At 39.6% G+C, this 25,626-nt stretch overlaps 1 protein-coding gene across 4 annotated transcripts in view; it reads left to right on the plus strand.

Moving 5' to 3' along the window:
- LOC134654960 (semaphorin-1A) overlaps nucleotides 1-24,168 on the plus strand; it is a 486,499-nt gene extending 462,331 nt beyond the window's left edge. Inside the window, exons 3-18 of one of the 4 annotated variants that reach the window (XM_063510407.1) lie at nucleotides 1,794-1,902; nucleotides 6,809-7,004; nucleotides 11,979-12,083; nucleotides 13,924-14,012; nucleotides 14,494-14,635; nucleotides 14,763-14,965; nucleotides 15,053-15,198; nucleotides 15,289-15,371; nucleotides 16,291-16,519; nucleotides 17,001-17,149; nucleotides 17,238-17,366; nucleotides 18,925-19,135; nucleotides 21,610-21,817; nucleotides 22,837-22,896; nucleotides 23,152-23,236; nucleotides 23,983-24,168. In XM_063510407.1, the coding sequence (XP_063366477.1) occupies nucleotides 1,794-1,902; nucleotides 6,809-7,004; nucleotides 11,979-12,083; nucleotides 13,924-14,012; nucleotides 14,494-14,635; nucleotides 14,763-14,965; nucleotides 15,053-15,198; nucleotides 15,289-15,371; nucleotides 16,291-16,519; nucleotides 17,001-17,149; nucleotides 17,238-17,366; nucleotides 18,925-19,135; nucleotides 21,610-21,817; nucleotides 22,837-22,896; nucleotides 23,152-23,163 (2,071 nt within the window). In that variant the 3' untranslated portion in view covers nucleotides 23,164-23,236; nucleotides 23,983-24,168. Of the gene's footprint in view, nucleotides 1-1,793; nucleotides 1,903-6,808; nucleotides 7,005-11,978; nucleotides 12,084-13,923; nucleotides 14,013-14,493; nucleotides 14,636-14,762; nucleotides 14,966-15,052; nucleotides 15,199-15,288; nucleotides 15,372-16,290; nucleotides 16,520-17,000; nucleotides 17,150-17,237; nucleotides 17,367-18,924; nucleotides 19,136-21,609; nucleotides 21,818-22,836; nucleotides 22,981-23,151; nucleotides 23,237-23,982 lie in introns of those variants that run through there. The other 3 variants (XM_063510409.1, XM_063510406.1, XM_063510408.1) reach the window with 3 other exon arrangements.
- The last annotated feature ends 1,458 nt before the right edge of the window (nucleotides 24,169-25,626 follow it).

Genomic DNA, 25,626 nt, shown 5'->3' on the forward strand with positions numbered 1-25,626 from the left:
GGGTTTCATTTCCTATATGAGAAATGGCGGTTGCAAAATAAAAATGGGAAGTCCGATGAACTAATTTTACTAGGGCAATGTTGTGGGTGAACTAGTATAGTATTTTTAAACTCACTACCCATTGAGTTTAAAAAGACTATACTAGTTCACCCACAACATTGCCCGAGTAAAACACACAGATGTGACAGATGTCATATCCATATAATTTATAACCTAAAAACGCCAAATCTTGCAAAATTTTATTGATATGACATCTGTCAGCGTACCCATCGAGTTTGAAAAATACTATAATAATTCAATTATTCATTTATTTACAAACAAGATATATACAGTGGTATTACTATAATAATATGAATTTAAATTTTATGCGTTTGCATGATTGTATCTTAGTAATACATTCAATCAAGCACAAACGCCTTGAAAGTAATTTGATGAACACGTTTTCCCTTATAACTCGTGTCGATTTAAAACACTTCGGACGTGTTTTCATTTATCGCCACTCGTTGCGAATTTCCTACTTTTCGCACTTGTGTCGTAATGTACTATTACATTATAGACGACACTATTTAGTCTTACTGTTTATTTTATTGACTAACTCGCTATTTGGGTGTTAATCAAATTTGTATATTTCCGGTCTTAGAAATTAATTACTCAATATCATTAACAAAGTACCTAATCTTAAGACTAGTAGGTAAGTAAGACTATATTAAATATTCATCTGCTAAATCTCAAAGGCATTATGTACGAAAGTACCTGCTATTTTGAGACTTATAATTGGGGAAGTTTACGCCATAATTTCTTTAAATTATCAAATTTCGTGCCAAATATCTTAATTAAGGGGTGAGAAGAGTTTTGCAATTATGTCGACGCAGGTATGCTTTGGTAAACTTTATGAATTGCTCTAAGTTGAGTCACTATTTAAATCTATTGTAAGTACTTGGAGATATTTTAAACTTAACGACTAGGGGCCCGATTCGGATTTTGAAATAGACATCTGTTAGATATATTTTAGACATCGCCAAGATACGATATAGTAACTATATAGTTATTATACAACAGTATAACTTTACCAACTACTTGCTGGTTTTCATAATTACAGAAACCTTGTACAACTCTCACCTAAGGCTGCTCACAAACGAATGTAACCCGGCTGTATAGCGCAGTTCCAAAGCCACTGAAGGCAACAATCGTTCCAGCAAACTTCACCTGAAATCTCCAACTCCAAGTTGTTCGATTAAAACCACGAACAAACATTATGCTTATAACTTTGAGGCCACATGTTTCCATCTTAAAATGAGCTACCTCGTTCCCCGAAATAAACATAAAGCTGGGATAACGAGGTGTTTCTGTTGTTTCGCGGGAGGTCTACACGGGCTGGCCGAGGTCTGGGCGAGCCTATTAGGTGGAGAGTGGCCACGGTAACAACTCCGTAACGATTGTTTGAAGAAGCCTTTTTAGAACTCGAGAGACGCAGTAAAGAAAATCCTTTTCGACTTTACTTCATTTTATTGTTTTAGGCCGTTGCTAAGCAGGCACGCGTAATTCCATTTAATTTATTTTTGAACTAACGCGGACTATTTTGAATAACTGTACCACCGCCGACTAAGAAGCAAGTAGCCAAGTTACGAGTATTTCCTTACTTAAGAAACATACTCCAATGTAAATAAAAGATGTTAAATGTATCTATCGTTGATCAGGATCACTAATAAGTTGTTCATACTACTAGCAAGGAATATTCTGTTGCTACTTTGTTTATCAATTCTTCACCTTATATGTATGTATATTTGTTTCAGAAATGTGGTGTACAACCTCAGTTTGACAGACTTGACGGAACAGCGTCGGCTGGTCTGGTACTCGCCGGAGAATGACGTCAAAATGTGTGTCGTCAAGGGGAAAGATGAGGTTAGTAACATTTAGAGTTTAGAGTTGCAATATTTGTATTAGGAACATACCTGCCTACGTTTTTAGGGTTCCGTACCCAAAGGGTAAAAACGGGACCCTATTACTAAGACTCCGCTGTCCGTCCGTCCGTCCGTCCGTCCGTCCGTCCGTCCGTCCGTCCGTCCGTCCGTCCGTCTGTCACCAGGCTGTATCTCACCAACCGTGATAGCTAGACAGTTGAAATTTTCACAGATGATGTATTTCTGTTGCCGCTATAACAACAAATACTAAAAACAGAATAAAATAAAGATTTAAGTGGGGCTCCCATACAACAAACGTGATTTTTGACCGAAGTTAAGCAACGTCGGGCGGGGTCAGTACTTGGATGGGTGACCGTTTTTTTGCTTGTTTTGCTCTATTTTTTGTTGATTGTGAAAAAAACCGGCCAAGTGCGAGTCGGACTCGCGCACGGAGGGTTCCCCGTGCGCGAGTCCGACTCGCACTTGGCCGGTTTTTTTCTTCTGATTATAGATCTTATGTTAGCTACAAACTCAAAAAGTGGAGTCAAGGCGCGAGAGGTGAACATTGCTGATGCCGAATGAATCACAAAACTTCACCTCACCACTGCGAGTAAAATAGTAGCTGTAAATAAAATATTACGATTTTCATTAACTCATCCTACCAGCTAACGTAAAGAAATAAATAAAAATTTGCATAAAATTACTTTGCACTCTAGAAGATATTATAATGCCACTTTACACACTGATTTCAAAGAATAAAGAGAGGTTCCCGTGCTGGTGGTGAAGATTGTTTTAAAAATAAGATTATTATGCATACTTCTCAATTTAAATTAATTAAAGAAAGTATCTCCGACATTTTAATCCGGTAAAATTCTGCCACTGCAAAATTGTTTCCGTTTTAAACAATGTACCTTGGGTGCAATATCGTTACCTGGCGCCACCTTGCGTTGAATAATTGAATTTAGAACGACTCAGCCAGTCGGCACCATAGTGTAACGTCATATCCGGGAAACGACGACGAATACCGTTGGCTTACACCAGCAAGTACGGTAATAAGCTTTTTATTAAGTTAGTTTTTCAAGTGAAACAATGCGATAAATGTTTACTCAAGTAAGCCTTTTAATGTTTATTTTACGACTCTCAGTTCATATTTCATGTAGAAAGAAAATAAAGCCGCCGTTTTCGTAATTACTTTTATTTACGACGGTTTGCCGTAACCTACTGTTTAGGTACACAAGACCGTAAAACTGCTGAACAAATGACGAGTTACTGACGAAATACATCTCATTGACTCACTGTACTGTTTAGTAGTTGAATAAAGCTTCACAAAAACAAAGGCTGGAGGCGGTCGCCGGCCCGTATGGAAACTCCACCGTGCGCCCTTTGCGCCGTCGCTCCACAGCTGATTGCTTCGCGCTCGTGGGACGGTCGGAAATTCATGCTTCAATTGCACACGACCGAGGCCCGTTTACTCCGCCCTAAGCACTCGCTAGACGTGCGAAGACTTCCGTCGATCTCTAACCAGATTTGGCCGGTTTAAACCCGTCCTAAGGCTTCGATTATAGACGAACTTCCGAGTTGTGAAACACAATCTTCAACAATTTGACCGACTCGAGGGAACTTGGAATTAGGTTCTAAACACAAACGTTCTAAAATTCAATCGTCGTTCGGTTCGGGTTCTTGTTTCGAATTCCGCGCTCAGTATTCACAGAGTGTTCTGAATTCGAAAGTTGTAACACACTGGAAGAGGAACACGGTCCGCCGAGTGGTTGGTGCAAGCGTGGAATAGTGCGGCGAAATGGGAACAGTTTCAAGGATCGGAACACTCCAAGCTGTATAGGTAACACGTATAGGACGGAACGAATCGTTGTGGGATGCGTTCAGCTGATAGCTTGCGTAATGGACGCAGCTGACGCTCGTTCAATGCGAACATTGAATCACTATTAACGCTTTTGAAGACTCACCGCTACACTATAGAGGGACGAAATTTCGCAGAAAATTCCATTGACATAGAACTCTGTTCGTGCTTGTCCTCGTTGAACAAACAATAGAACCAATATTGCTTTGAGGCACACCGTTTACTAAATTCGCTTCAGAACATTTTCAGTACATTCTTCAACGCACGCGATAAAATATGTAAGTACATAAATATGGACTGGCTTCTATTTGCTGCTAGCGTGAATAAAACAATAGAGGTATTATGTAGCTAGTCAGAGGAGTCAATAAGTTTCTTAGCTAGAATAAGCCAACTGAATAGCCATTGTTCACAAACACATGTTTGCAGCGGGCTGCGGCACCCGGCATAATCTCTATTATCTCAATTTAATATAGCATGGATGTCTTCATTGTTAGAGATTACGGTTTCAAAGCCGTCAGATTCGACGGAATAATCTCCCGACATCTTGTATCGCCTACAGAAGGTGCAGCGAGCCGAAACATGTTGCTTTATGTTAAAGTGTAAGATTGTGCTAGAAATAAACACCTTTTGATATTCCAAAGATGCTCAAAATTACTAATTGCAAAATAGTAAAGCCAAAAAACCACCAAGCAGAATACCAGTTTGTATGTAAAATTGTCAGTGCGGAATGCAATTTGAATACGTTTAAAACTTCTAACGTTCGCATAATAGGTATTTAAACTAATTTTGATGCGGCTTCTCCCATTTTCTTCGTCTTTCGGGGAACTAATTTCCGGACTAGTTTAAATTGGTGGGTATCATCTAGTTCCATTTGGGTTAACTACTCTAATTTACATGAACACAATCTGCTTGTTAATATAGTTTAATGAAGCATTGAGGAATGGTATATTCATTCTGGAATATGCATTGGGTATGGTTGTGTGAGAAGTTGCATACCTATTATGAATCTTTGATACGGCATTGGCGCAGTCGGTAGGATGATATTATTAACACTACAACCACTATGTATAGTGCTCTCGCTCCACTCCATCTAGAACACAGACACTATATATTGGGGCATAAGTACATTTATAATAATCATACGTTTGATTGTATTCCACCTTCAGGTAGAATACATTTTTTTTAGATTTGGTAACTATTCCATTGTGGAACCCTAACGTTGGTGGATGATGCGTATTTACGTTGACTAGCGCGTGAATGGCAGATCTGTCAAACACTCACCCAAAATGGCTTTAGCCGACTGCCCAATGTCAGCAACGAACGACGAGATGAAGCGGGGTATAACAATACTGTCGAAATATTTTTATCTAATAAGCCAGATAATCATTGAGCCACATCGTCTGCACCTTATTATTCAGGCATTGACGGCGCCTATCAACGTCAACTAGCATGAATGGCAGCTCTGTCAAACACTCGGACAAGGTGGATTCTGCCTAGGGCTCGATGTGGGCAACGCGCCATGACATGAAGCGGGGACCGAAAATAAAACTAGCCTCGGAATGTTTTTATAGCAACATCGATCGAAACTTCACACTATTTAGACACTCATTACTTCTATTTACTTTAACTTGCAACGCCGTGAATTTCTCGGACAGGATAGCTCAGCCGAACCAGCAAGGAACTTTTATGTTTATAGAAAAAACACGTCGATATGTCAAACTCACGAACCCACACATTAGCATTAGCGTTTTGTCTCACCATTTGACCTTAACTGACTGATTTGACTGTTTATACAACTTTAAATTAATTGTACTTAATTCAACCGCTCCATGTTGTTGTTGAGACCGAACCCCAAAATCCGCTCATCTGTCAGTCCCCACGTGTGAGAGTTATCCGCATAGGATTACGACGCAGACATCTAAAGGATGGAAATGCAAATGCAATCAAATCATCTATGCACGTGTCGATCTATCTGCCACGCCTTACCTGTCGTAGCTTACATTTAGCTACTAATAAATACCTACTAACATTAATTGAATGGTGTTGCAATTTTGATGCTAATAATCAGATTTGGGTATGTTCGTCACAGCGCGCTAATTTAATTTAACCCTTAAATGCATGACTTTTTCTTTTTGCCCGAAATTAATATATGTATCACATAATTGTTTGCCGATTCTAGGAAAAATAGTAAAAAAAAAATATAATTTCGATTTTTACTGCGAAATCAGTGTTAGAAGTTGAATTGGCTAAATCATATTTTATGTAAATATGTAATTTTCAGTAATAGATATATGAAATTTTTTACTACCATTAGAAAGGTACACTATTTGTGATATACCTATGATAAAGTTTTTAAATATAAAATAATTACAAACCCCGAAAAATCTGCCCAAAATGACATACTAAAAATCATCAACTTCCAGGTTTTTCCAAGTTTTCCGACATTTCGTCTTTAAACAAATGTAATTTTTATAAATTAAAATACTGCGTAAATTTATGTAATGATTCGGAAAATTTATTAGTTTTACTATTGAAATAATATATAGGAACAAATAGAATTTGTTTAACCCTTAATCTGTGAGCTATCGAATGCTTTGTAGACATTTGGCAACACTATGCATTTAAGGGTTAAGATATAAATATGGGCTTAGCCAGCCACATAAGGAGCCCACATAAGAAAAAGGTCACAATGATCCGCTGGTGAGAAATTTGAGCATGAGAAAAATAAAGTTAATCGCTATTTCATTTTTGTTATATTTTTATTTATGTATGTACCTAAAACATATAAAATGTTATTGGTGCTAGTGATTCTCCGGTAGTTATTTTTTTACAGACGCTTCAGATGTTATCGTGCTTTTCGACTTTTTCGAGTGTTTAAGAGTTTATGGTGTACTAAAACGACTCGTTACGATTAACATGCGAGTATTCGATTGGTCTATAGTTTTTAATAGGCTCTTAACTTGTATTATTTATGTTTTAGAAGTCAGTTTTTTTTTTTTTACTTTTTCTAGATGCTATTCGCATTACAAACCCTCAATGTTGTTTTCAGGAGAGCTGCCAAAACTACATCCGCGTGCTCGTGTCCCTGGGCACGGGCAAGCTCCTAGTGTGCGGCACCAACAGCTTCAGGCCTTTCTGTCGAGAGTACGGCGTCCAGCGCGACTCGTACCATATGGAGAAAGAGAAATCCGGCCAGGCCGTCTGCCCGTACGATCCGGAGCACAACTCCACGGCTGTTTGGGCTGGTGAGTATTTTAACCTTTATATCAAGTGGGTAACTATTACCAGCGACGCACTTGTAAACCTTGTTTATTTTTTATTAGGTATTACTTAATTGATTTATTAATAGTTTGTAATAATTAAGCATCGCCCCACAAAACTCGACAATTAGTTAGTCAGTGGTCTCATCAATTTCTAGTTAAAATCTAGTAGTTAACTAAAATTGTATACAGTCCAAATCATATAGCAAGTAATTAACTAATACAGTGTATGAAACAACTTATTTCCTTTGTATCTCCAGTGTATCTCACTAAATATCCATTGCCTGCCGTTTTTGCCATAGATGTTTCACGAATAACGTTTCGACATTATCGGATAGTCGAAAACTAGTCGAAAATTTCGTGTGTGATCTCACCGTTCATCAGTTCGCACGTCCCGTGTTAATGGGGGATGACGGTTCGTGTTGCGCTAAGCGCTCATACCAATTAGGCCTGTTCTCGACAATCCTACTATGGGAAGCTTAGATAGGCACTGCGAGAGCCGAATAGGGCCTAGCTAGTCGTTTTGGTGATCCTACTTGACGAGTTATCAATTTCTAACGGAGATTTTAGGCGAGTGGTTTTGAATGCAAATAGTATTGAATTGTATGTGTGTACTTATGCTGGCACATCAGTAATCCGGGACATATGTGACACCTGTTTAAATTAGCGTAGAAATGGTTTATTTATATTTTTATACTGATGTCTGTTGTCACAACTAGCAATATATTATTCGCCATGTAAACTAGTGTTTTAACTATCAGACTTCAGTAACTCTGCTAAATACACAAATTGTTTTAATAGACAGACTTACAACATTAGTAACATGTTTTTGGCACTGTTCGCATCAGAACTGTACGAATTCAAACCCCCTATTCACCTCTTTACGGAACTACCTTACTAAAAATTATTGTGTGTTAAGTTTCACACAAATCGAATCAGCAAATTTTGCGTGAAAGGGTATCTTATATCCATTCATCAACCCGCATAAGCTTTTGCATTAACACAAACTAGATAGTGCCGTAGGTTAACTTTTCCCAAGAGTAGATCCAAAAACCATCAATATTCAGAAGAAAATATCTGGCTTAGAATAAGCCACAGAGAGCCCTCAAGGACATACGCGTCTAGGATACTCGTGTAGTAAAATTCCATTGTAAGAAAATTAAGGAAAGGAAAATCTTTTTTCATATCAATTGAACCCACTTTCACAGTCTACTGGCACACAATAGGCCCTCATTGTTGCATTGTAAGGAACCCGACATTGAAAAGGAATGCTCTCCTATGCTTCCCAACGTGACTACACTATCGTATGTTATAACTACGAAATTTCTAGAAACTAACATTATTTTTAAAACTGGATTCCCGTGCATAAAGCTCTGACGGACATGCGCGGGGTAGCCGAGATATTTCCAACTAAGAATTTTTCACGAAATTCTGAAAGATTTATACAGTCCTCGAGGTCTTACTCATCGGCGAATCCTATTTTATTACTGACATCCCAAACTTTGTTAAAAACCGGTTATTTGTACGTTTCGCAAAATATCTGTCTGAAATAAAATCGAATAGGATTAAAAATGTTGCCGAGCTACATTTTGCGGCAACAATAAAATTGTATTGCTTATTTTCTGCAGATTGGTTCTTTGTTTGAAACTTTTCCTTGTCAATAAAACACAATAATTGTTGACGTATAACTCTAGTTCGTTTAATAGTAATAAAAGCTGTATTACCAGTAGAAAACTAAAGTATTCGGTAGTATACGGCTACTTCGCCGCCATTTTGCAATTCGGTTTAGTATTGCGTGCCAAGTGCTTGAGTCTGCGAAGCGATCGAACCGTATAATGGGGGAGCTGACTCGGCAACTCTTAGTAGGCTGGTTTATAAAGTGTAAAGACCATGGGAATGAGACATGAGGACATGACACTAATAAACCAGTACCTATTATCATAAAAGGGGATTTCCTATAATGAATTATAAAAGCTCTACTTCAGTTTACAAAAAAAAAAAGAACCATGTACATCTTTGTGATAAATATCTGTATAAAACTTGACTATAGGGTAAAGGAATTGAGAGTGAATCTTAAATATTTAGTAGCAGAGACATTGTTATGTTTTATTATAAAACTAGCGACCCGCGCCGGCTTCGCACGGGTTAACAAATTATACATAAACCTTCCTCTTGAATCACTCTATCTATTTAAAAAAAAAACCGCATCAAAACGTTGCGTAGTTTTAAAGATCTAAGCATACATAGGGACAAAGACAGCGGGAAGCGACTTTGTTTTATTGTAGTGATAGTGATTCATTAATTGCATCTTTCATGCACTTTCACACCTGCGTGTAGCCTCTTGTTAAATATTATTAACTATTGCATTAAATTGGTGATTGCTCAAGGGTTAACTGGAAGAGATCCCTGAAAGGGATAAGTTCGCCTTTGTACTAATGATGTGTGTTCTTTCATGTTTTATATTTCTCTTTGTACAATAAAGTATTTTACTACTACTACTATATATCTAAGAGTATATTTCTAATGAAATAGATTTAATAAAACGATTAAGTACTATTCGTATTCGATTTCAATAAATTCTGGCTATATGTTAGACAGATTCTTACATTTTCCCAATACAAAATACTTGTGTATACAGGGAAAACACCATCAATTACCGTCGATCTGTCCCTTTGTACAATCTTCCTTGCATTAACGACCCCAGTAAAATTCGCACCCATTTATCACGGGAATCTGTTTAGAAGAGACGTGTAGAGTTTAATAATACTAAGTAATCGGCCATTGATGGAATAAATAAATTTGCTTAATAGAATTCCGTTCAACAACCATGATCGTTAGATTTTAAATATTTACGTTAACGAAGAGTGTAATCAATTTGATTTACTTATTTTTTTACTGTTTACTTGTATATGTTTTGCTTAACATGGAATAGTAGCTCTTAAGTGCCTATAATTATATAACAATGCATTGACTTATAAAAAACACATACCTAGATGCCAATGACCTCGTGCCAAAAGGCTTTTGATGAAAGAATATAAGAACCATTTCGTGACATGACCACGCCCTTTTGAGGATGCAGTGTTTTTAACGAAGTACCTTTTTATTTCATTTCTAACAAGTATTTGTTTCTCCTTTCCGCATTCGTTATTAGGTTGTTGTTATTTAAATACCACACACATTGTGCCTTGCTTCATAGATATAATATAACTCTACAGGAAAAACACGTTTGTGTAGGTAATGCCACTCTTTCTGGTAGCTGTTTCCTGTTCTACTCCAATTAATTTATTTTTTCCTTACAAGCTGCATCTTATATCGTTATTAACGTTGGGAAAAATTCTCCTTCTTAACTCGTTAAGTCGGTATTTGAAATTAATAAAAAGTTCCACAATACAAATGAAACAAACGGTTCGCCTGAAGCTATAACAGCACGGCAGGTGCCGTTACATTTTGGGCTTTTCACTAAATTGCTTAACTTTTAACCGCACTACAAAAAAAAGGTTCGCGTCGCCGCACTCGAGAACTTTATTATTTACACACTAAAGTTCCGCCAACCCTGTCCCCGCACACACGTATATATTTTTATTCCACACATTGGTACGCCCACACACACATTCCAGGGCCGTCCATTACGTGGACACGGTTAGTTATCTCCTATTGATCTGGTCCAATTAAGCGAAGCGACTCCCCGGGGACGTTCCAACTAGAGCCATGATCTGCTGTTGCTCATATGCGGCCAATATAATTTAGTGATATGCTGCCGTCACACAATACAACTTGAATACTCGTATTGAGTGGGTGTTTATAAACGATCTTGACAATGCATGCCCATGTTTGTCCGTTTATCTGTGGCACTATACACCTCCATTTGGATAGGATTATATAAATTTATGTAAGCCATTAAAGTCGTGTTTCCACCTGCTTATTATAACGGAGATTTACAGGTAGTATAGGTTGGGATATTGTTACTAAGTTACTATTGGCTTTGGCTGTATTGCTAATGACTATACCAACTACTGATTAGTGCATTTGCTGTCTACGATATGATAACTTATTAATCAGCATTATAACAAAGGAAACAACAATAAATCGTTAAAAATCCGACACTACTATATTTTTGTTTCATGACCCATACCATAATTAGTAATTTTTAGCGGGCAGTTTTGGGATCAGATTATATAGGGGTCAGTTTGTATTACCTATGGGGTTGGGTTGTGTGTATGTGTGTGTGTGTTTTTTTATTAGAATAATACACTCTATATTTTTGCCCAGTTAAGCCCAATCCATAATTGCAACAAAATCACCACTACCGCAGTTACAGCCCGTAGCTCCAGCCATTTCCTATTACGTCATTGGCTAATTAACTCCGACAGCATATTCAAGTCACGTAAATCCTGTCCTATTACGCACTGCTGGTAGGCTAGTGCTCGCGTATTGAATTATTGGTTTTCATAGGAGGCTTTAGTGGGATTCAATCCGAATGTAATGGTGTACTTAAACAATGTGGACTTCAATATGATGTGATGTTGGCAATAAAGTACTTAATGTAGATTTGTCCGTCAATTTGTAGGCAGGTCTTTACTTAGGCTTAGGCAATGTTAACTTTAGATAAAATCAACGTCTGATAGGATCGGTTTTCTACTTTCGATATTCACGCAAAATGTGTACTGTACAGCCTATTAATATGTGTGTAATAAATGTCTTATATATTTCATAGGAGCATTTTTTATGATTTTACTATCTTCTCCATTAATCGTTCACATATTTAAAAGCGAATTGTTACGTAATATTGTCAGCGTATAAGTAAAAAATACCTATTAGGCTCTTAGGCACAACGCTCTCGACTCTCCCGAGGGAAGATAGGTTTATAGCTCGGCCCGGCAACTGCCTCTAAAAATACCAACAACATAGTCCTACAAAAATGTTGATGGCCTGATAACGTGTTTTTTATATGTATTTCAGATGGAGAGCTGTACTCTGGCACAGTGGCAGACTTCAGTGGCATGGAGCCAATCATTTATCGGGAGCCTTTACAAACAGAATCATATAACTCGCTAACATTAAATGGTATGTATTCTTTTGTTATTTTTAACCATGTCATTAAAAAATTGTCGGTGGTGGCAACACGATGTACAAAATAGTAGTTACATATAATTATGTATTGTTATTTACGCAATTCCGACGGTAAAACTTTTCGGTACTGAGGTCTTTTTCCACATGTCTACTAACTAAAGTTGTGACGGCTTTCACCTTTCCAAACACCGACTTACCTGGTCTACCTATTGAACGCAATTGAACCCACTCATTCCTATACGTATAGTATTTAACGACCGCTTTAAGTATTCTGACTGCGAATAACCCGAGCCCGATTTCATGTAACAATCAACCCTAAAATACTCGAGTGATTTGGCCCTCCGTGTAATACGGCGCGGTGGAGGACAATGTTATTATCCTGCCGCAGCGTTGAATATGTATGGAGCAACCTGCGCCTAACACGGAACGGAACATTAGTTACGTGCAATATTAAATGATAATCTGGGCAGCGGATTACGGATTTTACATCGAGGATATTTTGGGATTAAGCTTAGTATCGAGGATGCTGAAAAGAACAGATTAGCGTCCCGAAGTGCTATGTTTCACTGAATACTTTTGCATTAAAACTACAAATACGTTGACATGGTTTATGAAACCTAATTAGTTAGAGGCGTATGCCCAACAGTGGGCGCATACGCGCAGAAAAAGAAACAGAATTCGTTAGTTAAATCTTACCGTACCGCAATCAACCTACCATCGTATCTAAAGGGGTGTTCTAAATTAACATTAGATGCGTACAATATTCTAACTGAATTAGAACAATTTCATGTCATTATAAATTCTGGAGTGTTGTTAAAATGATGAAGCGATTGTAACGGCTTTCTTTAACGCATTTTAACGAAAAATAACTCGTAAAACACAGACCGTTTACCATTCCGAAAGAAGCTATTTCATGGACGGCTTACGATCGCGAAAACAAGGCGAACTATATTCATTATAGATACGTTTCCATATTAGGGAGCTGACCTATTTCAAGCTAGTGTAACGCCGGACACACGTATAAAATCGACGACCGCCATTCTTTATCTATTCAAGATCTTTCCGACACATGCATAAACAGACCGCAACAAAATACTCATAAAGCCGGTAAGGTTCTATTTTTATAGATTTTGCCTCCTCTGTCCTCTTTAAAGAACACTTGCACTTTGAACAAACACGAACTTGACAGTGAAATGTGCGATATTCTAGAATCGGTATTCGTAACTCCCTAAAATTAAAAGTAGATAGGTACTCATAAAAAAAGTGGTTTGTAGATATAGGTGTAGGTATGTGCTGTATACCTAACTATATTTACCTACCTATTTTTATTTTATACTTATTAACACAGTAAGTATAATGTTACATGTGGTGTAAATGAAATTTTGAACAGTATGACACCTATCACCATCACCCTCTGCTGCAGCATGTTTTGAACTAGGTCTGTCTGAAGCGACCGTACGTTTCCGCCTGTTATCTAAATCTGTTTACGTCCGGGCCGGTCCGGGACACTCGATTGTTCTCCAATGTCGCCGTCAAACATCCCGTCAACTTAATAGAATTTAGAACCCGTTTGGCGGTTCGCGACTGACATTTGCCGCGTCAACAATCACTAAATCGGATTAGGATCGTATATACGCACCCGTAGAACAACGCCACATGCGTCTGTAAGCTTCATAGTCCACTGCGTTCCTGTTCACTGTACCGTGCAATATTATTGACACTAGCCTGACTACCCTTCGTATGTCTATTCCAGTTACTTGCTAGTGTATCACTTGCACTAAATTAGGGACAAGTCGCTTAACTAAATTATTTATTGTTTTGTTTTTGTTTACAGCTCCCGACTTCGTGAATTCATTAGTACATGGGAACTTCGTGTATTTCTTCTTCAGAGAAACAGCTGTTGAATATATCAACTGTGGCAAGGTAGGCATTAAACTTAGATACAAAAGTTATAAATCGATGGGTGTGTTGAGGGGATTAGGGTAAAAGGTAACTATTTCTCATTTCTAGGAAGAAAATACATTGATTATATTTTAGTAGAGGTAATGACAGGGGAACTTTTTCGGCTTGGGCTGGTGGAGTGAAAAATGTTCACCTGATTATTAACTTAACCATAGGTATAAGTATTATATTGCAACTAATCTACTTATTCAACCATTCTACCGAAACGGTAAAAAACGTCACCCACGCACCTACATCTTTACTACGAGCGAGCGACTAAACATTACTTAAAAATATGAAAGTTTTACAACGTATGCATAGCCATAATGAGCTTATCCAAGTTGAGCAAGTCCTTGGCGTAGTAAGCATAAATCCTGAGAACTATAGACATCCTTAGCGTTAAAAACATAATGAATTCTTATGTTGGATAATTACTGCATTAAAAGGGGCATCTCATTTCCAGTCGGTGTTTTCCCGCGTGGCCCGCGTGTGCCGCGACGACCGCGGCGGCCCGCACCGCTTCAAGCAGCGGTGGACGTCCTTCCTCAAGTCCCGGCTCAACTGCTCTGTGGCCGGGGACTTCCCTTTCTACTTCAATGAGATTCGTAAGTATTTCTGCTTGTGTTAAACAATTTTTTTTAATATAAACAAACACTTTTTTGGCCTACGATATATTTGTTGATTTATTCTGATATAAAAACTAAGTTATCAACTGTTTTTCTTTGTTTTCAGAATCAACGACAGAGTTAATAGAAGGCGTTTACGGTGGTTTAAGCGCCCAACTCATCTACGGCACTTTCACGACCCCACCTAACAGTATATCGGGAAGTGCCGTTTGTGCCTTCAGCATGCAAGACATCGCTGACACTTTCGAGGGCACCTTTAAAGAACAGAGTGCTATTAACTCTAATTGGCTACCTGTCAATGGTGCAAAGGTATGTTTCCATCCTTTAATTTTAAGTTGAATTCCGCATTAAAGAAAATCACTTAGTTTCGCTGTTCATTTCTGTATTGTCTTTTAGGTACCCGAGCCAAGACCAGGAACCTGCCAAAACGATTCGCGTCAGTTGCCAGACCAGACGCTAGAATTCATCAAAACCCACGCACTAATGGATGAAGCGGTACCCGCGTTCTTTGGCGAGCCTATCGTCATAAGAACCAGTTTTCAGTAAGTGTACCGAAAGAAGTCTTCTAAATATACGTGCCAATTTGAATTTGGAATTACATGAATATAACCGACTGTCATTTATTTTTACAGCTATCGGTTTACGCAGATCGCTGTAGACCCACAAGTGAAAACGCCCGGAGGGAAATCCTACGATGTACTGTTTATAGGAACAGGTAAGATACCGGGAACCGACACACCTTCACTTATATTACATCGTACATCGTTCATTAATAAATAGGTCCCCGATCGCCCTTGATGAAAGTGTGGTGTGGCGCGCCGCCAGTACAGCGCAAGGCTGCACTGGCAGGGTCGCCATGTGGTGTGGGACATAAAAACAAACACTATCTCTGGAGTATAGGTTTATTCTGATATATGATACTTATGCTAGGGTATATACACCGTGTTTTTTTTTTATTTCCGTTAATTTCAAGGGTGCATTCCTGAGCTTAAATCAAGTAACTTTCTCAAAGACACTCATTTCGAACATCGATTGACCGAGATTGTACTTAAGTTTAGTAGCAAATGTATGAACTCATTCTAAACACTAATCAATATGTAAACCGGCCCTAAGGCAAGTGTACACGCTTGTAGAGGCCTTATAGGAAAAAATAAATTATTGATTATCTTCGAAATGGAGTTAATTAGAATATCGCTAATTAACTCCATTTCGAAGATAATCAATAATTTATTTTTTCCTATAAGGCCTCTACAAGCGTGTACACTTGCCTTAGGGCCGGTTTACATATTGATTAGTGTTTAGAATGAGTTCATACATTTGCTACTAAACTTAAGTACAATCTCGGTCAATCGATGTTCGAAATGACATTGATATGTCACAGATTTCAATTGTTTGGTTGAGTTAAATGTAATGCCCGTGTTACAACAACGCTATATGCTACATTTAATTACTTTTTAAACTTATTTTTTTTTGTAAAAAAGCAAAAAAAAAATTTTTTTTTTTTAATTAACTATGCCATTTAGTTATCTTAAACGTACTTAACCATACCCCGAAGTTAACGGAATTCAATAAAAACACGGTGTATATGGTGCACACTACAAAAGATTACTGAGCTCAATGGTTACTATTGACAGATAACGGCAAGATTATCAAAGCCATCAACGCCGCGTCGTACGACTCGAACAAGCGCGCAGTCCCGGTGGTGATCGAGGAGCTGCAGGCCTTCGCGGCCGGCTCGCCCGTGCGCGCGCTGCGCGTGGCGCGCGCCGGCCGGGACGCGGCGCGGCTCATCGCCGTGTCGGACCGGGAGGTGCTCAGCTTGAGGCTCCATCGGTGCTCCAGTGACAAGATCAGCTCTTGCTCGTGAGTATTATTATATAGTAGGTACACGAACGAACTGCATAGGTACAATAAGACACTAAAATAGCAATGGTAAACTTCATCATAACCAAAATTCAGGATAGGATTCAGTTAATAGGAAGCTATCATTTGATATTTACCACTAGCTTTTCGGTGAAGGAAAACATCGTGAGGAAACCTGCATACATCTGCGAAGAAATTCAAAGGTGTATGTGAAGTCCCCAATCCGCATTGGGCTACCGTGGGGACTATAACCCAAGCCCTCTCGCGCATGAGAGGAGGCCTGTGCCCAGCAGTGGGACGCATATAGGCTCACATTATTTATTTTATTTTTTAATAGGAAGCTAAAATCTGCGGGTTTCGAGGTATTTTTGAGTAATTTCTAATCAATCGGATCTTCCTCGGTCTGACTATGCTTTTGTAATTCCTTTACATATTATGAAGTATAATTTCCGCTTGGTAATAATTGTTCTGCCATTTTCAGGGAATGCGTGGCACTCCAAGATCCCTATTGCGCCTGGGACAAGCAGGCCGGTCGGTGTCGTGCCAACTCTCATGGTGTTAGCCGATGGCTAGACGAGAATTCCTTCTACCAAAGCGTCAGCACTGGCAGCCACGCCGCTTGTCCGCACAGTAAGTATAATAATTATTTGAAATATCTCTCATTAAATTTTATGATGCTCCGATCAAAAGGCAGTGGTTAATCTATGTTGTATTTCAGGTGGCAAAGATGCTGGTGCAGTAGGAGGACTGAGTTCTGGGCTCTACGACGATGCCAGAGGCGAAACCAAAGGCGAGGTCATCAACATTGTACAAGACAAAGAGGGCAAAGGAAATAACAATAATGAAGGTGAGGAACACTTCATCACACTTAATTTTCTACTGGGCCATATCACATCATCGGCCCATATTACGCTATAAAACCAAACCAGAGTTTTCCTTAAGAACATGTAGCATCACTATAATTAGTACCGTAAAATGGGGTGAGTAGGGTTCGCGGGGATGGTTGGGTTATGAATGGGGAGAGAAGGGATGAAAGGGGGGTGAGATGGGATTTTAAGGCTACTGCTACAAAAATAATGTATTCCAATTTAAAATGGAGCTATAATAATACACATAACAATAAAAAATCGATCCAATAATCTTCCAAAATCACCTTTCTATGAAATTCCATCTCACCCCAATTACGAGGGACTACGGGGTGAGGTGGGATTTCCTGTTTATCGTCAAAGTTATGAAATGGAACTACCCAAAATAAAATAAAAACTAAAATACAAACGTCCGGAACACTTATTATATACACCACTCAGTTTGCATATGTAAAAATAAAATGTTATCGAGGATTGAATGTCAGTTTTGACCCTACTCACCCCATTTTACCGTAGTCGATTCATCTGATGAGTTTCTTTTTTTGAATAACCACAATCATTCGGATTCGCTTAGGATTCCTGAAGCTCGTTTATAGCTAGTTAATTTGTCTGAAGCTTAACTGAAATAAGAGAAGCAAGTTTCGTACAAGAAAGTGTTTATTATTTACTTACTCACCTGGGAACTCGATTGTGAGATGAAGACATAATAGTAGTTACCGAATGTGTCTACAATATATTGAAAAATACGTAATTGAATTCAAAAGTATGACGTTACAATAGGGATGATGACACATGAACCTTGAATTTTGTAACATAATCTAGTTAAATAGATAGCAAATGAGCAATTAATCATAATCTTGTGTAAATAAAAAAAAATATGGAAATAATATAAAAATACACACCTAAAAGTTTCATAATTTAAGTTTTTTTTTTAACTTCCAAAAACGAAATAAGTAAGGATACCATTCGATTTCTCCAATTTTACACAAAAAAGGATTGTATAGCAACTATATACGTAAACGCAATATTTCACCGACAAAAACGCAATTTTCTTGTTTTGTTCATACTTCAAGATGCGCTCTCAGTGACTTTGACGTCACGTTCACATATCAATTTGTTCTGGGCGTTTCGCGAGTGAAGTACGACTGTCGGACTTTGACTCTCATTTCTGACTTTTGTATTGCTTGAATGCAATGGGTCCCATAGAGACATTTGATCCTAAAAGCAAACCTGATCGACTGATACCATTTGTTCAAGTTAATTAATACAATTAGTCGTTTACGCCATCTACTATGTAGTCCCAATAATTTTAAAGTCTTAATTTTGCATGTGAACCATTGTACGTATCAATCTTATGTAATAACACTCATTACTTCGAATAGATGGCGTTACGGGTCCTAAAAATCATCAAGCATAGTTGTTTACTTGAATAATGAGTCTTGCACTACCTATCTGCATGAACGCTGCATTTTTAATTCTCCCACATCTCCACCACCATTCATAAAAAAATGTCAAATACGCTATTTCCCATGTCCTCAGGTCCAGAGGTCCTGGCGGCCGACCCGCCGCCCGCCGCGTACTCGGTGGAGACGCTGGCGCTGGCCGTGGCGGCGGGCGCGCTGGCCGCGCTGGGCGCCGGGTTCGCGGCCGGCTACATCTGCGGCCGCCGCTGCAAGAAGGACGAGGACGACAACATGCCCTACCCCGACACAGAGTACGAGTATTTCGAGCAGAGGCAGAATATTAATAGGTCGGTCACCTGAATCTTTAATAGGTATCATTTTTAGGGTTCCGTGCCGAAAGGGTAAAAACGGGACCCTATTACTAAGACTCCGCTGTCCGTCCGTCCGTCCGTCTGTCACCAGGCTGTATCTCACGAACCGTGATAGCTAGACAGTTGAAATTTTCACAGATGATGTATTTCTGTTGCCGCTATAACAACAAATACTAAAAACAGAATAAAATAAAGATTTAAGTGGGGCTCCCATACAACAAACGTGATTTTTGACCGAAGTTAAGCAACGTCGGGCGGGGTCAGTACTTGGATGGGTGACCGCTTTTTTGCTTGTTTTGCTCTATTTTTTGTTGATGGTGCGGAACCCTCCGTGCGCGAGTCCGACTCGCACTTGGCCGGTTTTTTGGTAACTTTCACCTCTCGTATTTTACAATGAGTTCAACTACAGGTCCTTGTGCAGACTTAAGTTTAGTGTGCGATATTGATGATATAGCTGTTCTTCGAGCCGCTGCGATTTTATCGTCAATATACCTAAGTCGAACAGAAATAAGAGTTCTAAGTTCTAACATCTAAGGACTGATCTTATTGTTTTTTAGCATCGATTGAATTTCTGTTTAAATAAACATGTCTTTAAAATGATCACAATCGCTATATTACTAATAAGTAAATACTGTCTCTCATAGGTAGCTAAAATAAAATAAAAATATTCTAGGCTTACGTACCTCTGTTGTCTCAAAGCCTTTCTCTACTTTTGTCGACACATACCTATTCACTATTATCCCTCCTCATACAGTCATGAACCGATGTCGCGACTTTATCTGGCCTTATCTGTTATACATTGCAGGCGCGGATCCAGCCCTCAAAAAAGGTTGTGGTCACAGGAACCCAAAAATCTTCAAGTACGAGTCAGAGTATTAGGTGTCGAACTCGCTCATGAACAATCATGACTCTTGAACGACCATCCCGATCTCAATAGACCGTGATGACGTCACAAGTCTTTTAGGGGGGTACCTAAAAATGATGATTCTCCAAGCAATTTTTCGCAGATTATCGATTCACAGACTACGTTTCGCCGAACATCTAACTTTTAGACGACATTTTCTAGTTTTGGTTCACATACCAAAGCGAATTGAATCGCTTATTGTGTTAATTAGCAGAACAATTATTGTAAGAATTTCTAGTCGCGATTTTTTTGCCGTTTCTTGCGTAATGGTACAGAACCCTTCGTGCGCGAGTGTGACTCGCACTTGGCCCGTTTTTTTTAAGATTTCGTTAAGTAGATAGTCTAGTCGACAAGTTCAGGGTGGTGGAAAGTAGAAATACTGCTCCTAGAGATACGTGTGATGCCTCATTGAATTCATAATAATGTCTAGAATTTTCTAACAGTAGTACATGCATTGACATGTTTAAAATACACCATACCTACACCATTATTTTCTTCCAAATTTTTTTATGAATATTTAATACCTTTAAAAACATTTTACCTTTTCACGCCAATTAGTTTATGAGATATGTACTGGCCAAAAACGACGAAATACCATACCTATGTATTTTTTAATGTTAATAATTATAACTTTTGCAATTTTTGATGTGCGCTCCGAATACATTTTCTAGACATTATTCCGAATCGAATCGGGTATCACAATGGGTATCACACGTATTTTTGGGTGCAGTATCTCTATTTTTCATCATTTTGAGCTTGTAGATTAGACTACTAAAAGTACCAAAGTTACAGGTAAATTAGTGATTTAGCAATTGCGTTACAACATTGATTCACTGATGCATAGATAACACTTTTTATAAGTACATAGATAAATATAAAAATAAATACAACGCTAACTACGCGAAAAAAAAACTCCTAAATACACCAGTAAATTAAAAGCTGGCATTATTAATTTAGGAAATTGTACTAATATTTGTGAATGTTTAAGATTTCTAAGACTCCATAAGCTAAAAATAATTGCCCCTGTTAGTAAATAATCTTTATGCTTGCAAATAATTAGGACTCTGTGTCAGCTGATACTAAATTACGAGAATTTCTAATTCATAGGTACCAGACTACCAGTTGATCACACTACCTACTGTGTTTCAACACATTCAACCAATGGTTACTCGGGTAATCGTGACAGTTAGGTAGGTATCAAACGATCAGTCTAGTAAAGTTAACTCGCATATCAATAGGTTAATTCGGAATGAAATTCTGCCAAAGCGTCTGTGAAAAATCGGCTAGTCAGGGAATCGATAGGACATACATACATACTATTTAGGGTTGTGGGCATGCCCACCGTGCCCACAACGGTGGATCCGCGCCTGATACATTGACTTAGGGCTCATTTAGACGGTGCGAGAACTCGCATACGAGTTTCATTACATTGCGTCATTTGACCGTTCGACTGAATTGACGTAACCTCAATGGTCCGCAATGTAACTAAAATCGTATACGGGTTCGCGCGCCGTCTAAATCAGCCCTTATTCTATGTTTTTCACAGGATCCAAGCCGAACCGAAGCTCCTCCAACAAGTGGAAGAAGTGACATACGCGGAGCCGGTGCTCGCGCCGCAGCCCAAGCCGGCCTCGCCGCGCGCCACGCTCCGCAAGCACCCGCCGTACCACCCGCACCACGAGACGCTCTTCCAGTTCCAGCCGGACGCCTACCGCCGCGACAACTTCGGCACGCTGCGATCGCATCAGGTCAATGTCAGTTGTGTTTTTTTTTCTATCGCATGGCTTTTTGTAGCTAGCACTTAAGGTTATCAAGAACACGGATGCACTGCCTCGCTTTCAAACGTTCCATTTAAGAATCCACGAGGCACTTTGCATATGTTTATACAATAAAACTAAGTTTAATTTTACGCCACAAAGTTCCTAATCACAATACAAATAAGTAGGGATTTAATAAATACCTACTAGAACCTTTAGAAAATTGTAGATATACCTAGGTATTATCTAAAATTGATCAGTCACTATCAATCATAGGCTTGCTTCAAATTTGCATGCGAATTCTAAATGTTATTGATAGCTCATTAATCGTAATAATTACCATTCATAATCATTCATTAATCATATAACCATATATTGCTTACCTATTCCTTTTCATTGTGTTAGAATATTGGCGAATTAACTTATATGTACCTCTACCTATTCATTGACACTAATCGTTCTTCATTGTCAAGTTCATAATATTTAACTAGTAATAGAAACGAATATTAGATTCGCGAATATTCTAGGTTATAAAGGTGGTATTGACGGCACTCAATAGCGATTCATATTGTGATTTCAACTTTGTGTCAACATTTTTGTTCAATGTATGGTGGAACCGTACGATACCACCTAAGGTCATTTTTTAAACGTTTTAAACGCTTTATTCCCGTGTTATTATGGGTATTCACAAACCCTCTTTCAACTGGCATTTCAATTTAAATAAAATAAAAAATATATCTTTCTCTCAAAACATTAAATTCCATACAACATCGTTATACATACGATATGGGTCGGTTGTCACACTTATCAAAATCGTTCAGGTTTTTAGTACCCGAGGGCCACCAAACGCACCGTTATAGGTGCCTACACTACCTACAGTTGGTTATAAGTACACGGGAATGAAGCATACAAACGCTCGAAAAATAACCCTCACTGCATAATCATCCACTAACATTTCACTCCATTCATTAACCCATGACGGCGTCACGTCAGTTAACGCAGGCATGTGACCGCAGGGCGACGGCTACCGGCGCGGCAACGACAACGGCTTCTCGACCACGCGCTCCGTGAAGAAGGTGTACCTCTGAGAAACGAGCGGGGCGGACGCGCGCGACCAGATGCACCATCACAAGCATAATACGCACCACCACCACACGTTGGGTAAGTTTGGGAAAGGGTCCTTAAGACTACGTGCTCAATAAAGGTGTACTTCTGAGAAAGAGCGGGGCGGACGCGCGCGACCAGATGCACCATCGCAAGCATAATACGCATCACCACCACACGTTGGGTAAATTTGGGAAAGGGTCCTTAAGACTACGTGCTCAATATAGGTGTACTTCTGAGAAACGAGCGGGGCGGACGCGCGCGACCAGATGCACCATCACAAGCATAATACGCACCACCACCATACGTTGGGTAAGTTTGGGAAAGGGTCCTTAAGACTACGTGCTCAATATAGGTGTACTTCTGAGAAACGAGCGGGGCGGACGCGCGCGACCAGATGCACCATCGCAAGCATAATACGCACCACCACCACACGTTGGGTAATTTTGGGAAAGGGTTTTTTAGACTACCTACGTCTATGACCTCAACGAAGGTGTACCTCTGAGAAACGAGCGGGGCGGACGCACGTGACCAGAGGTATCAGCACAAACATAAGCGCCATGACCATACGTTGAGTAAGTTTAATAGAAAGTCAGTCCGAACGCCTCTGAAGAAGGTATGTACCTCTGAGAAACGAGTGGGGCGGACGCATCATCACAAGCATAATACGTATAAACACCAAATTGTTCAACTCAGTGTCACCTTATGGTAAGGTTAAGGTCTAGTTGTTTGAAGGTCAGATGGGGATATGTTTCTGCAAAAATGCCTTAGGGTTAGTTAGCATCAGCAAGGGGATTCTGTTGGCACCAAAACAGGAGCTGAATATGCTTCAGCAAGAGACGGGAAGATAGATTGTAAGTGTAAGGCCTGAGTGGACGCTCGAGTTGAGCGTGCAGCGGGGCGGGGCGTGCGGCGTGCATGTTAAACAAATGCAAGCGTATAGGAGCGGCCTTAGTGCAGCTCAAATCACTTGTGACGCTGCACTCTCCGCCGAACGCTCCGCTTCGAGCGTCCACTCAGGCCTTACACTAAGTAGTAACGTTTGGTCTCGTTTCCAGTGTCGCAGCGCAGCAGCGGGTCCGGGTCGGCGACCGGCAGCGGCGGCGGCTCGAGCTCGTCGCCGTCGCCGCCGTCGTCGTCGCCGTCGCCGTCGGGCGAGCGGCCGCCCACGCCGCCGCCGCCCGCGCCGCAGCCCTGCGCATACATCTACCGCAACTAGCGCGCCGCCCCGCCGCCCCGGGCACCGCCCCCGGGCCCTGTCCACCTAAAGTGAAGTGAGAACGTTCCCGACTCTAATTATTATAGCCGGTTTAAACTCTCGCGCGAGCCACGAGACGAGCCGCGAGCCGCACCACGAGACGAGAGTGTAAGCGGTGGGCTCGCAGCTCGTCTCGTGGCTCGCAAGCTCGGCGAGCTAATATAATTTAAACACTAACGGCACGGCATAAGGTTTATAACCGAATGACAAGCCGAACGCGAGTGTAAACGGTGGACTCGCGTCTCGTGGCGCGGCTCGCGGCTCGTCTCGTGGCTCGCGCGAGAGTCTAAACCGAGTGTTAGACCTTTTTTGTTATCGCTGAAGTGAAAGCGCCGCCCGGTGACGGACTTCTCTTCCGGAATAAAATACGTACTGGTGATGACCCACATTCTAAAGTTTTGATCGGAAGTGTGACAAAAATAATGTATTTTTTTTAAGACGGGAGTATCGATTGGTAAAATTAAGATGAATAATGTAACAAATTGTAGATTCTCTAGTTATAGTTTACTAATAATTTAGGCGAAGATATAAGTTTTTGTTGATAATGTTGATGACTAGTTAATGTGAAATTGTGCGTGTCATTGCAGATTTTGGTTTACTTTAAGTTGGTATACCTAACTATAATGGGCTACAAAAATATCTAGTCTACCAACTTATCAAATATCTTGATACGTATTTTATTGTCAGTGCAATTGAGACGATGCCAAGAGTTTTTGAAATAATTAGTAGGGTAGATATTTCTGCTGCACCTACAGATACGTCTGTTGGACAAGTATATGTCAATAGCTTGAAAGAAATGTGCAATGATTCCGCAAGACGCTTTTTACATAACTGCGTATTTGTAGCGGTACGTCAATAAGTATAGGGGAGGGCGTTGTCTCATTCTGGACTTCTAGCGATACTACTAGAGTAAACGATTATTATAACGTACCTATAGTTGAAACACAAAATATGACATATAAATTATATTACCGTGTATAAACGATATGTAAAGTTCTGAAACTTATTCATTCATTAAAGTGCTTCTTATGGGTGTATTTAGATGATTATTGGATCGTTTTGATAATTAAATATTCGATAATGTTATAGATTTAGTGATGTATACATAGGTACCTACATAGCGTTAAGGGGCACAGTGCTGCCGCATGCCAATTTAGATTGTTGGTGCGTCAAAGTAAGTTACAGCCTGTAACTGTGATCATTCTGTACATACATTCTGTTACGACTTCTCCTTTGTAGTCTACGGGTCGTGTGTAAATTTAAATTTCCAGAAAAGTGGGCCAAACTATTAAACATTCTCGACAATTTCTTGCTACTAAATTAAACCACGAAAAGTACCACGAAGGGCTGAACCGACAGAGTAACAACTGAGATAGTTTTATACAATCGAACATGTGCGCTACGTGGTCACTGACTATGACGGCTTGTCAATTTATCTTGTACT

The sequence above is a fragment of the Cydia amplana genome, chromosome 16 (assembly GCF_948474715.1).
Source record: "Cydia amplana chromosome 16, ilCydAmpl1.1, whole genome shotgun sequence".
Lineage (NCBI taxonomy): Eukaryota > Metazoa > Arthropoda > Insecta > Lepidoptera > Tortricidae > Cydia > Cydia amplana.